This window comes from Callospermophilus lateralis, chromosome 8, assembly GCF_048772815.1.
Source record: "Callospermophilus lateralis isolate mCalLat2 chromosome 8, mCalLat2.hap1, whole genome shotgun sequence".
In the NCBI taxonomy this organism is placed as follows: Eukaryota; Metazoa; Chordata; class Mammalia; order Rodentia; family Sciuridae; genus Callospermophilus; species Callospermophilus lateralis.
This window is the reverse complement of record NC_135312.1, coordinates 66,719,814-66,732,719: the sequence shown is the minus strand read 5'-3', so window position 1 is coordinate 66,732,719 and position 12,906 is coordinate 66,719,814. Positions and strand designations below refer to the sequence as shown.

The following is a 12,906-nucleotide window of genomic DNA, read 5'->3' as shown; positions in this document are numbered from 1 at the left end:
TTGGGCATTTTATTTAAATAATTTTGTTGTGTCTTTTTTGAGTAGAAACTTTTTTATTGCTAAAATTTGTGATAAATGTATTGCTGAAATGTTCTGAAATACATTTTTGCTGGTTATGAGGATTGAAACTAGCATCCTGCATGGTAGGCAAGTGATCTACCACTGAACTATACTCTCAGTTATGTAATTTCTTTAATCACAGACCCAAAGGATAATCAAGTCCATATATAAAATTTTCCCATTAAATGAAAAATCCTATTTTAGCTATTTATTAGAAAAAAATTCCTGGATACATCTTAGGTATATGAATAATTGCTGAGATAAAACGATTTACTGTGTCATCATGTACTCAATTTTTGACTTGTCTGAATAAAGACACTTTGTCAATCCTTGGTCTGGGCAGTTGAAATCCTTGAACCTGAAGTTCAAGGTAATCCTTGTTCTTTCTTGGATTCTGGTTTGCAGTTTGTATGTATGAACAATGGAATTTAGCAGTATTTAGAGCTACTAAATATGTACCCTGGTGCAGATTTAGATATAGAAATATTAATTCTGTTTTAAGTAAGTGTTTCGTTCTCTACATATTTCCACAGCAGAAATATTTCCAGTATCATCTGTTTCACAGTTTTCAGGCTATACCTCCTCTTTAATGTGTGGCTCCAAAATGTATCAGAATATTTGGAACACTTATTAAAACCAATTGCTGAGCTCTATCTCCAGAATTACTGATTCCATAGGTGCAGGGTAGAGGTATTTACATTCTTAAAGTGGGTATTTATATCCAAGGATGCTCATACTGATATTCTAGGCAGAATCCATTTTGAGAATGATTGTTCTAACATAGTCTTTCTCAAAGACAAAGACTCATATCCTTGAAACAGAATCACCTGGTCTGCCTAGCTAGTAGAACCTGTATTTGTAGAATCTGGACCTCCAGGGTATTGTGTCCATGATTTGTAGTGGGACAGATGCCCACTCATCTGAGAAGCAGTGAGAATGGTGGTGCAGGGATATTGTTAGTCTGAGAAAACATAAAACAAATTTCCCGTCAAACAATACCAATTTTATACTAGCGATTTGGCATATATAAGTTGCTTTATACAAAGTAATTGAATTATTGATAATGAATGAATGTAAGCACTTAACGGCTACTTCCTGTTTATATCCAGCATCTTTTCTTTATTTTACTACAGAATATATATCATCCATATTTTCACTACTTGCTTGCTTGTCTGTCTCCATGCTTGACAGAGATCTTATCCTATTTTCATTTATCTTCAGTGCCAGATCCAGTATCTGGCACATAATGTGCATAACATCAGAATTCCTTGGGTTAAACAGTTGTAAATGTTAAATAGAATATCTGTTAGAGTAAGCTTGAAGAAATAGCATTGAACTCCCTTGATTTCTTTGAATAAGTATTGAAGTGTTAGAAGAGGAACACCAGTAGGTTGGTTCAAATGCAATATGATGACTAAGACCATAGCTAGAAAAGCTGCAACCAAGTCCCAAAGTGGAGGATGGTACCAAGATATAGCATTAAGACAGGAGGTGGAACATAAAGGTCGTGGTGTGTGATTAGCACATCACAACTGCAGCCCATTCAGAAAAGCCACTCTTCAACAGAGAAGGGAATATGTGGGGGAAAAGAAAAGGGATGTTTTGATGAGGCTGATATGTGGTAAGGATTTTGTGGATGACCAGAATATTAAGGACTGTAAAAATGCGTCAGGACATGACAAATGGTAAGTTAGTCACTTCTTGTATCCCACATTAAGTTTGGCAGGCAGGTGACAGCATTTGATATTCTAGGTCCAGTTGCTTTTCATTTTAGGAATGAAGTAGGATTTTAATCAGTCTCATCTACTCCTGCCAACAAGCCTAAAGTAGAAATGGACCATGGTGTGGAGAGCAGCTCCTGGTACTGGGGTTGAAATTGAGGATTGTTTAAATACTGATGTTCTTGTTTCTACTGTTGTCCACACCAATTGTATAAATTCTAAACCCTGTTGTTGTCTCCTTGAATAGGCTTGCTTTGCCCTGATTTTTAATAGTCTTTTTATATTTCCTGTTCCATGCTCCATAGACTGCTCTCCTGATCTCAGGTCTTTTGTTGTTGCATTTTTGAATCACCCAAATTTTCAGCTTTCTGTACAAACAACATAGGTTTCTAATCTGTAGTTCACTTTATTCTTTGAGGACTGTGTGCATTTGTACTGAAAGTTGTTAGCATGTCTCACCCAACCATAGCTGGTATCTGTCATGTGTGTTACACTTTCACCTCTGCCTCACCTATATGAAGTTTTAAGATTCTCACACTGAAATTATAGATCTTACTACCCATGTTCAAATGGTCCCCACTGGATTCTCCTCACTTACTTATTAGTGCTGTATGGGTCCCTTTCCAAGGAGATCAGGTGAAAATTAGATAGTACTTCTATTGAAGATTTTCATTTAGAAATGAAATGACAAAACTTTCCAAGAAAAATGATATCATAACTAACCTGGAAATTCAGGGCCTCAGGAGATTTAAAATATTCTTTCAAATAATATAAGAATTAGATTTTCAGAAAAGTTAGCATATGTTAAAAACACACAAAATTCTTTGGTTGGTAGGTTTTTCATTAAAGATTTGGCAGGACCTTCAAAAATTGTGAGGCGTGTGTGAAGTTATTTACTGTGTGGGAATGTTCCACTCACTGAAGGCCAACCAGCATTTTTTGACAAGGCAAATAAATATAAGCCATATTTCCTATCATTCTAAAACATGCAACAATTCTCCCAAATGTCCCCAATGTGTTAGTGCCAACTCTATAATGAGAATCAATGACTTATTCAAGTTTTCAATTGCTAGGGTTGGGCAGGACTCACAGAAAATGTGGATGTTTAAAACCTAAACAAAATCAGTAAGAAGAAGGGGTAACTATTGTGTAGGCATTCAGCAGTGTGTACCACAGGAGATAGGTTGGTTGATAGTCTGTGAGGTTCCTTTTAGCTCTAGAATCTATACTATTTACGTCCTAAAGTACAATATAAGAGCATGTGTGAGTAGTTAATAGTCATGGGTAATGGGTCTTTAGATTATATAAAGAGGAATAATTATCTATATAGTGATTCAAGACAAATTCTTCGATTACTGAATAGGATTGATACATGAACTTCTCTTAAAGATAAACAGAGGGTTGTGGCTTAGCCGTAGAGCACTCGCGTAGTACTTGAGAAGCCCTGGGTTCTATCCTCAGCACCACATAAAAATAAATAAAAATAAAAGGTATTGTGTCCACCTACAACTAAAAAATAATATTTTTAAAAAAAGATAAACAGAAAATGCAATAACTGAGAAATTTAAAATCTAAACTTCCAAAAAATAAAGTGTTATGTGGTATCTTAGAATAAGGTTAATTTGAACTAACTCTTTGCTTAATGAAGGACAATGGCATTCTTGGTAGTAATGAGAACAAATGAAGTCAAGACAGTTTAATTCAAATTTACCTAATTAAAATAATTACAGCTACACATCGGTTTGTATCTCAGTTCTTTCTGAGAAAGGTTTGTGGATATATTCTTTTGTCCTTTCTCAAATGACTATTATAATTGACATATTATCAGTGATCACCATATTATTAACTTGAATCCTCAACTTTCTAGTATAGTCCTAGAGACCAGTAAATGTTCAATACGTGCTTGCCTCATAAATTAATCGTTTCAATGAAAAACTTTAGAAAAGAATATGTAAATTAAACCTAAGTATATTTCATTTTAAATAGTTTTTAATGTTAAAAATTATTTGCATTTTAAAGCTCTTTTATACCAGATAATCTTGCATGAGCTAATACACATTTTTTTCTACGTGAATTATCTGAACTAGATGACAGATGGCTAAGTATCAGTAATCATTAAAAAAAACCAAAAAAACAACAGGCTTTTCTGCATCTATTATCACTCTACTTATTCCCTACTCTCATGTTTTTGTTGTTTTAAAACAGGGATTTGATAAACAAGTGGATGTGTCATATATTGCCAAACATTACAACATGAGCAAAAGCAAAGTGGACAACCAATTCTACAGTGTGGAAGTGGGTGACTCAACCTTCACAGTTCTCAAGCGCTACCAGAATCTAAAGCCTATTGGCTCTGGGGCTCAGGGAATAGTTTGGTAAGTGGAATAAATTTAAGTCACGCTTTCAAAGGGAAAATGCTGTGTGTGTGTGTGTGTGTGCATCTACTGGATGGAAATGCACAAGTAAAACGTGAATAAATAAATAACATGACTTTACAGGGAAAATACATTCCACTGCATAAAAATAAAATTATGAGTATCATTTGTCACTCATTGCCCACATGCTAACAATTTGTACAACTTGACTTGTGACATGTTTTTTTTTGGTCACCAGAAAAAAAAATCCATTACACAACACCATAAAGAAATCAAGAGACCCAGAGGTTTCTACTTGTTGCTAATGTATTTAGAATTTTTTATTTGTATGATTCACAGGAAGAAATGAAAAGCTGTCTCAAGATAACAGTAAATAAAATGCGAGGGGTAAATGATGACTCAAATGTTCTTGTGACTTTTAAAGTTCAGTGTTTAAAATTTAGTTACCTATCTAAAACCAAAAAAGGTGTACTAAAAAAATTTGCCTAATGTTTCCAAATGGAAAGATTCTAGGCTACTTACAATCATTCTTTTATAACATTTTGAGTGGCTACTTGAAGTCATGACAAATCTAGATCTGATTTAGCGATTACAAAATGCTTATAAAAGTAATGATATCAGGTTAATTGATAAGCATTTTTTAGATTGTTTAAATATATTATGTGATATATATATATATATATATATATATATATATATATATATATATATATATATAATACACACACACACATACATATATATGTATGTATTGGAGGGTTAGTAGAGATTGAACCCAGGGGTACTTAACCACTGAGCCACATCCCCAGTCTTATTTTGTATTTATTTAGAGATAGGGTCTCACTGAGTTGCTTCGTGCCTTGCTTTTTCTGAGGCTGGCTTTGAACTCACATGCTCTGCCTCAGCCTCCTGTGCCGCTGAGATGGCAGAAGTGTGTGCACCACTGTGCCTGGCACAAAATATATTTAGTATGAATAATACTAAATATAATAATAATAATGTTCAACCATTTTGAAGGTTCATATTCATATGTAAAAATTGAGAAAAGATGCCCTACATATTTATATGCTTATAAATAATATTTATGTAATATATTTATTATATTAATTACTTCTAAGTTAATTATTAGGTCTATTTAAAAACACAAAAACTTTGATGGGGTGAATAGGATGATGATGAAATAAACATTTAAAAATATTTTTATTTTATGCTTCCATTTTATTCATATAAGATATTAGTTATTTTAATGATAGCAATGAATAATTTTCAATATTTTTCAAAACTGCATTTTAAATTTCATGAAAGTTTGAAAATTTGATTTGCTTTTTTTTGGGCAACAGTTTATTTTCAATATCAATGCTTGGTTGATGTGAATGCAGAAGTGCACTGCTAGTGTACTTACTAAATCCTAACACTAAGATTTAAGGCTAATTTAACAAATATACCAAGGGTATTATTGAAATTCACCTAGTAAATTATTAACTTCCTAATATCAAAAAGTAGTTAATTTTGCAATGTGAAAGGTAGAACATTTTAGTGTTTTTAAAAATGGATCAAACCTTTCATTTCAAGGATATTAAAATAGGTAAACAAGGAAATACATTTTTATTTTCAGTAATTATTTATGTATTCTTATTGTTCAGGTATGAGGTAACATCTTGTGGTTCAAAATATTTTCATGGTATGGTAGGCAAAATAATGGTTACCCCAAAGAGCATAGGTCCTAAGCCCCAGAATCCTTGATTAGGTTACCAGGTATAGTAAAAGGGGCATTACAGATGTGATTAAGATTAAGGACCTTAAAATTGGGAGATTATCTTGGAATATCCAGATTGTATCAATATAATAACATGAACCCTCAAAAGCAAAGCAGAAGAATGGATCAAAGAGATGCAATAGGAGCAGATGGAGAGGAGGTTTGAAACATGAGAGAGACTTGCCTTGTTTCTGGCTTTGAAGATGAAGGAAACGGGGCCATAAGTCAAAATATATAGTTGGCTAATAGAAGCTGGAAATGATTGTCAGGTAGCTATCAGCAAGAAAATGGAAAACTTAGCCCTACAATGATAATGCATTGAAATCTGCCAATAACCCAAATGAAAGGAAACAGTTTCTCCTCTAGCACCTGTAGAAATTAATTCAGCTTGCCAACATCTTGATTTTAGGCCTGTGAAACCCATATAAAGCTTTTGACCTTCAGAACTCTAAGATAATAATTTTGTGTTGTTTAAGCAATTATGTTAATGATAATGTGTTGTGGCAATAATTCTAATACACATGATATAACAAAGCTTCTAATATTAAAATAAGTGATGCAAAACTCCTAAATTTACTAGGGAATGAAGAAAACTGAATGATGATTAGCTACCTTACTTTGATGGAAAACTGTAGAATATTGACACAAGAAAATTTTCCTGAATAACATTCTCAGTGCAGATGTCCAAATACTTCTTGGGATAATTTCTTTTTCCTTATAAAAAAGCTTCCATGGAAAATTAGGACTGTCAGTGAAGGGAAAGTGATAGAACTCTTAACAACTTAAAAATAGATTCAAAACAGCATTTTGCTCAAGAAATTAACAAAATGTCACAGAAAAATTTGAAAAATCTTATACTAAAAATTTTATAGTATGTTTTATAGGATATTTAGGGCTTCTATTTCTTCTTTTTTATGGGATGAAAATAATTCTTGATCTTTGGTATAATAACTGAAAACATCTGTTAATAATGAAAGTATCCCTGAATTTTTAATCTAGTTTTAGGACAAATTTATCAGCAAATTTGCAATGAAAAAAATAACTGAATTCCAAAATTTTTACCTGTAAGATTCCTGAAATGATTAGTCATTGATGAAGGAAACATAATCATATTCAGGCTGACAAAGAGCAAGATGTAAGGCAGAATGGGATTTCTCACTTTCTACTCTATCATGTATATAGACACTACAATCAGAGGACCCTCTTCTCTGACACAGATTGGGTTGTCCTTCCTTGCTCCTTTTCTTCGACCTAGGTTTTGAGTTATCTTTACTTACTGTAATTTAGGTCTTTAATGTATTTTTTCTCTTGTAGATCTTTTGTTCCCATGTTTTATTGGTGCATTACAATTACACACAATGCTAGGGTTGGTTTTTGCATATTTGTACATGATCATGATAGAACAATATGATCTGATCAGCATCATTCCCCAATATTTCCCCTTTCCCTCCTCTTCTCACTCCCTCTGGTCCCTTTCTTCTACTTTTCTTTATTCATTCATCTTCATTAACTTAGGTTGGCTCCATAGTTTAGCAATTGTGAGTTGAGCTGCTGTAAACATTGATGTGGCTGCATCCCTGTAGTTTTATTATTTGTCTTCTTGCTCATTGCCTTTCTAACTGGAGAGAGAGAAAATTTAATGTGGTCTTGATTGACATTTCCTTCATCACAATTATTTTTCATATATTTGTTGGTCATTTGTGTTTCTTCTTTTGAAAAATATTTGTTTCCTTCTTTTGAGCATTCCCTGATTGGATGATTTGCTCTTTGTGTGAGTGTTTGGCGGGGGGTGGGGGTGATATGATCATACAATTTTTGTCTTTAATTCTGTTTATGTGGTGAATTATATTTATTGATTTGCATATGTTAAACAAAACTTGCATCCCTGGACTGGAATCTCTTGATCATTGAGTATTATTATCTTGAATTGTTTTTGAAAGTGATTTGCTAATGTTATTTTGAGGATTATTGCATCTATGTTTATCAGGGATATTGGTCTGTAGTTTTCATTCCTTGATGTATGTTTGTCTGATTTGAATATCATAGAATATATTTGGAAGTAGTCCCTCCCTTTCAATTTCATGTGAAAATCTGAGACAGACTGGTGTTATTTCTTCTTTAAAAGTCTGGCAGAACTCAGTTGAAAATTTATCTGGTCCTGACATTTTCTTTGTGGAAGGTTTTTAATTGCTGTTTTGATTTTATTATTTGATATTGGTCTGTTTAGGTTTTCTTTATCTTCCTGTATTAGTTTGAGCAGGTCATAGAATTTTGTCTAGAAAATTCTAATGTTTTCTAGACATTCCATTTTTTAAAATATAAATTTTCAAAATGGTTTCTAATGATTCTCCAATTGTTAGCAGTGTCCGTAATGGTATCTCTCTTTTCATCTCTGATTTTGTTTATATGAATCCTCTCTTTCTTTTGCTTAGTTTGGTTAAGGATTTATTAATTTCATTTCTTTTTGAAGGATCTTTTTTTGTTTTATTGATACTTTGTGTTGGTTTTTATTCTCAATAGCATTAATTTTGGCTCTGAATTAAATTATTTCCTGTCTTCTATTGATTTGGGCATTAATTAATTTTTTCTAAGACTTTGAGGTGGAGCATAAGCTTACTTATTTGGGAACTTGCTATTGTTTTATTGTAGAAATTCAATGTTATAAAGTTTCTTCTTAAAACTGCTTTCATATTGTTCTGGATACTTTGATATGTTGTATCTCTGTTCTCATTTGTTTCTAAGAATTTCTTTATTTCTCCTATCATTTCTCCTGATACATTCTTAATTTAAGTGTTGTTCAAACTATCTGGGATTAAATGCCAAAATTATTTTTTAATGTAATTAAGTACACTGATATGTAGGACATATATATTTACTATCATTATATTCTCTTGTTGGATCATTTCCTTTACCAGTATGTAGTGACTTTCTTTGTCTTTTCTGATTAATTTCTATTTGAAGTCTGCTTCTTCAAATATGAGAATAGCCAGTTCTGCTGGTTTTTGGACTCCATTTGCATTGAATATTTTTCTATCCTTTTACTTTCAGCCTATGGATGTCTTTGCCTAAGAGATGAATCTTTTGCAAGCAGCATAGAGTTGGATCTTGTTTTTAAATCCATTCAGCCAATCTATATCTTTTAACTGGGTAGCTGAGATCACCTACAGTTAGTGTTATTATGAAGAGATGTTTGTTATTTCTTGCCATTTTGGTTTGTTTACTATATTTATTTCTGTCTGGACTTTAATTTAGTTGGTTATCCTTCTACTGAGCTTCATCTACTTGAGATTTTTTTCTTTTTTTTTTTAGCTTTTAATAAATTTTTCATAGTTTCTCTCTGGAATTTCATCCAGTTCTATATCTATGGATTCCTTTGTTGGGGAATTGTGAATTTTGAGGGAAGATTTGATTGCCTGTTTCCTCAAGGGTTTTGACTTATGCATCAATTGACATTAGTTACCTTTTTTCTTTTATATGACTGTTCCTTTGAGTGTAGTTACCTTCTTATTCGAGGGACTTCTCTGTTTCTAATGTGTGAGTAGTTGTCCAGGATTGGTACATGAGGTCCCCTTCTAGTTGTTCCTACTTGGGGCCTGGTTGTTGGTTTGGTCCCTCTCTAGTTTTTATGTTGAAGTATTTTTGAGGCCTAAGTGATGCTAGTTTTTGTGTGGATGGAGGGTCACTGTTACTTGCATGAGTTGTGAATATTGCTTAGCAGTAATACTCCCTATTCTCTGAACTTGAGGTATCCCAATCAATTTCCAGCCCTTATTAGAGATGGAGAGAACCTGGAAAAACAATAATGTTAGCAACAGATGTATGTTCTTAAAATAAATGTTTAGCATCTACTTTGACTTCTATAACATTAATTATCACCTGTATAGGAATGTGGGTTAGCAATTAACCACAGCACCCAACAACAACAAAAACCAACTAAATCAGACACGAAACAACAATATGAATGGGATAGAAAATACATAGACTACCTAACTCTATCACATAGTGAAATTATATTTTCTTAAGTGAAGAGAAAATAAGGGAGGAAAGCAAGATAAAGTTTAAAATATTTAAAAAGTAAACAGAGGAGAAGCAAAAGATAGGTAGCCAATGATGGCTATAAAGAAGGAGGAATAAAAATAACTAAAGGTAATACAATAATGAAAGAGGGAAAGAGGGAACAAGAAAATTCAGCTATTAATGGTGGAAGAGAATGAAGAAAGGACAGTAAGAGGAAATAAAGGTCAAGGTATGAATGATCCAAACAACTAAATTCATGTAAAATTTTATCCCTCCAAAGTCAACCAAGGCTAAATAATAAATGGGCGAAGAATAAAGCAGTAAAAGCAAGGTAAAATTATATGAAAAATATATATTATATATGCATTATATATACATATTTGATATTTAACCCTATTCATCCAGTGAGAACATGTATACACTCTCGTGCCTATACCCATAGTCATGCAGAATGGTACAAGCAAAAAATTTAATTCAATTTAATTTAGAAATTTAAATTTAAATTTTTAAAATGAATAAAAATTGGGTGGATAGGGAAAAATATAAAAATTCTTAATGAGAAATAAAGGGCTTATGTACCCTAGGTGGTCAAAACTGTTGGCAAGGATTGATTTGCATTCTTTGTATTTATTTTTGAACTCTGTAACCTTTGGGTCAAGGGCTGTTAAGTTCAATGTCTTTGTGTTTTTCACCAAGCTATCAGTCATTGTTGCTAGGAGCCAAAGCTGGTTGTAAGTAATTCTTAGCTTCCTGTCTCCCAGTATAGGGTAGGGTAGCCTGAAGAATACTGACAAGTGGTGTATACCCCTGTAGTGGGGCTTGTATAAAGTTCTAAATTAGAGGTCCTGTAGTTGGGATTTAGTCTTGGCTGAACTTTGAAAATCTTTTGGTGGGTATTTGAGATTTGATCCATACCTCCCGTTGTTGGGGAGACGCTGATCTCTGCTGGATGTCTGGCTCAGAGTTTAAACCTCTACACCACTATGAATGTGAATTACCCAGGATCAAACCTGGAGTGTAGATGCACCTATCTAACCACTTATTGACATTGTCCCAATAGCTCACATGGGATTCCAGCAACAAGGGGAGCTCTGTTTGTTTGGTATCCCAAGTCTGATTCACTCTGGGCATGATTCTGTTTCAGTCACACTGGTCTAGGCATACTCTGGACCCCACAATATGTGACTGCTGAGTCAGATTGACAACTTCCTGATCTCCCTTCTCTGGTTGCTTCTGCACAGCCACTTAAAACTGACTCCTGCTATGATGACCATGGTTCATCTGGTAACCTGACTTTCTACCTTTGGGCCTAGCAATTTGGGGGACTTTTTACTCAACAACTCCTCTACCATCTCTGGTTAAGATCAGTCTCCCTTTCTATTCCACAGGTTCCCTAAGCAATTTATTTTTATTTATTTATTTTTTGGGGGGCTATCAGGGATTGAATTCAGGAGTACTCGGCCACTGAGCCACATCCCCAGCCCTATTTTGTATTTTATTTAGAGACAGGGTCTCACTGAATTACTTAGTGCCTTGCCTTTGCTGAGGCTGGCTTTGAAATCATAATCTTCCTGTCTCAGCCTCCGGATCCAGATCTGCTGGGATTGTAGGTGTGTGTCACCCCACCCAGCACAGCAATTTATTTTTTTCCGTAGCATTTTCCTCTTTCTGTCTGTACAAAACTCAGAAGCTGTGCCCACCGCCACCACCTGCCAAGCTAGTGTATCTCTAGCATATTGTTTCTTATATTATGTTTGAAGTTTCCAACTTTCTTCATCTCTTTGGTTTCTTTTACTGACCACTGTTGAATTTCCTTGGTTATCCATCTTGCTGAGGAGCAGTCTTCCCACTATTTACATCTTGAGCTAAGAAACTGCTGGGAAGTACCCTCCTCTTCTAACCCCCCATTTTTCTTCCTCTGCCTCTTTGATGTCAAACACATGTCCATTCCCAGGCATGTTCCATAGACCTTTCCTATGTTCATGACAATTAATCAGATTCACATAGTATCTTAAATATTCTTAAACAATCTCGAGTGTAGTTACTGGTTAAAATTGGAAGCTAGGAAATTGATTGGGTTCTCTAGGAGACAAACTGAAGCTAAACATTCATTAATTATACTTAATTTTCTTTGAAACATGAATAAAACATGGAGGAACCAGTTGCAAAGAGATGTCATCAAAAAATGTTTTTGCATATGTCTCTATAAAATTGTGTGTCTGTGTGTCTGTGTGTATGTGTGTCATGTTCACACACCTGTGCAAGAGAGATTCTGCTTCTCAAGTATAAATGTTGACATATTGGTACTTCTGTCACAGAAGCACCAATTTCTGATCTTGCTTGAAATAGAGTCTTATTTCCACTGTTCCAGTTACCATTAGTTTGTAACTGGTTCTTGCTATTTCTTTACCCTCTTTTAACTATTTTATTACTTAGTTAACATTAGGTGGAAAGGGCAATAATAAAATGTCTTCATTTCTTCAAAAGAAATAGACCAATACTATTTTTTTATTTACCATGAATGATAGTGCAAAAATGTCATTATTGGGAACAATGAAGATTTTCCTTCTACCTCTGAGGAAAAGAAAGATTATCTGTTGAAGTAGAAACAATGAGAATTATTCTGCTTTACTGTGTGAACTGAGTCCTGTGCAACTTCATAGGTGGGAATTATAAAGTAATATTTAAGATGAGTTTTTAACAACCTTTCAGGAGCCAGTTGAACAAATCATTTCAGAACACTGTCCCCATCATCAGGAAAAAGTCTCATTTAATGTTTTATCCTACTTCCAGTCCTAGACTGAATAAACAATCATAGGAAGAAATCAACAGCCAGTATTTCATTGTCTGTTCTCACTTCCATCCTGCTGTTCTTTGCCAAGCCTAGGAACATTTCATGTGTCTCATTTCCTTCTCCAAAGATGATTCAAAGTGACAGCGAAAGTGATAACAAAAGTCAACAGCTTAGTCGAGAAGA

At 33.8% G+C, this 12,906-nt stretch overlaps 1 protein-coding gene across 4 annotated transcripts in view; it reads left to right on the top strand.

Annotated features, from left to right (window-relative positions):
• Positions 1-12,906, top strand: part of Mapk10 (mitogen-activated protein kinase 10) — a 154,594-nt gene that overhangs the window by 13,463 nt on the left and 128,225 nt on the right. For 3 of the 4 annotated variants that reach the window (XM_076864011.1, XM_076864010.1, XM_076864009.1), the window contains exon 2: positions 3,987-4,156. In XM_076864011.1, the coding sequence (XP_076720126.1) occupies positions 3,987-4,156 (170 nt within the window). Of the gene's footprint in view, positions 1-3,986; positions 4,157-12,906 lie in introns of those variants that run through there. The other variant, XM_076864012.1, reaches the window with a different exon arrangement.